Consider the following 345-nt stretch of genomic DNA (forward strand, 5'->3'; position numbering starts at 1 on the left):
GGCAGCGTGTCTGGGAGATGGCTCCTGCAGTCTTTGCTTGTCTCTCTGCAGGTTAACAGGGAGATTGTGTCAGGGTTGAAGTATATTCAGCACACGTTCCGGAAAGGTGTGAAAAGTAAGTGCTTCTCTGTGACTCAGGTGCTGCTTTGTGTGAGGGCTTTCTGCTCTTCCACTGCGGCCAGGGGGGCTCGTCTGCTGGTGCCCCAACTGCTCCTCATGGGGGGGACAGTCTGCAGTCACCTCTGTGCCACCGAGCCCACGGCAAAGTGCGAAGGTTCTGTGTGTGCTGCAGGGTGGCAGCCTGTGGCCCTGGCTGCACCTGCACCGCTGGGATTGACGTGTCAT

General features: G+C 58.3%; 1 protein-coding gene across 2 annotated transcripts in view; it reads left to right on the forward strand.

Moving 5' to 3' along the window:
• ARHGDIA (Rho GDP dissociation inhibitor alpha) overlaps positions 1-345 on the forward strand; it is a 3,648-nt gene that overhangs the window by 1,349 nt on the left and 1,954 nt on the right. For both annotated transcript variants that reach the window (XM_010171808.1, XM_010171809.1), the window contains exon 4: positions 52-115. In XM_010171808.1, the coding sequence (XP_010170110.1) occupies positions 52-115 (64 nt within the window). The remainder of the gene's footprint in view (positions 1-51; positions 116-345) is intronic.

This window comes from Antrostomus carolinensis, unplaced genomic scaffold (genome assembly GCF_000700745.2).
Source record: "Antrostomus carolinensis isolate BGI_N321 unplaced genomic scaffold, ASM70074v2 scaffold29137, whole genome shotgun sequence".
NCBI lineage: Eukaryota > Metazoa > Chordata > Aves > Caprimulgiformes > Caprimulgidae > Antrostomus > Antrostomus carolinensis.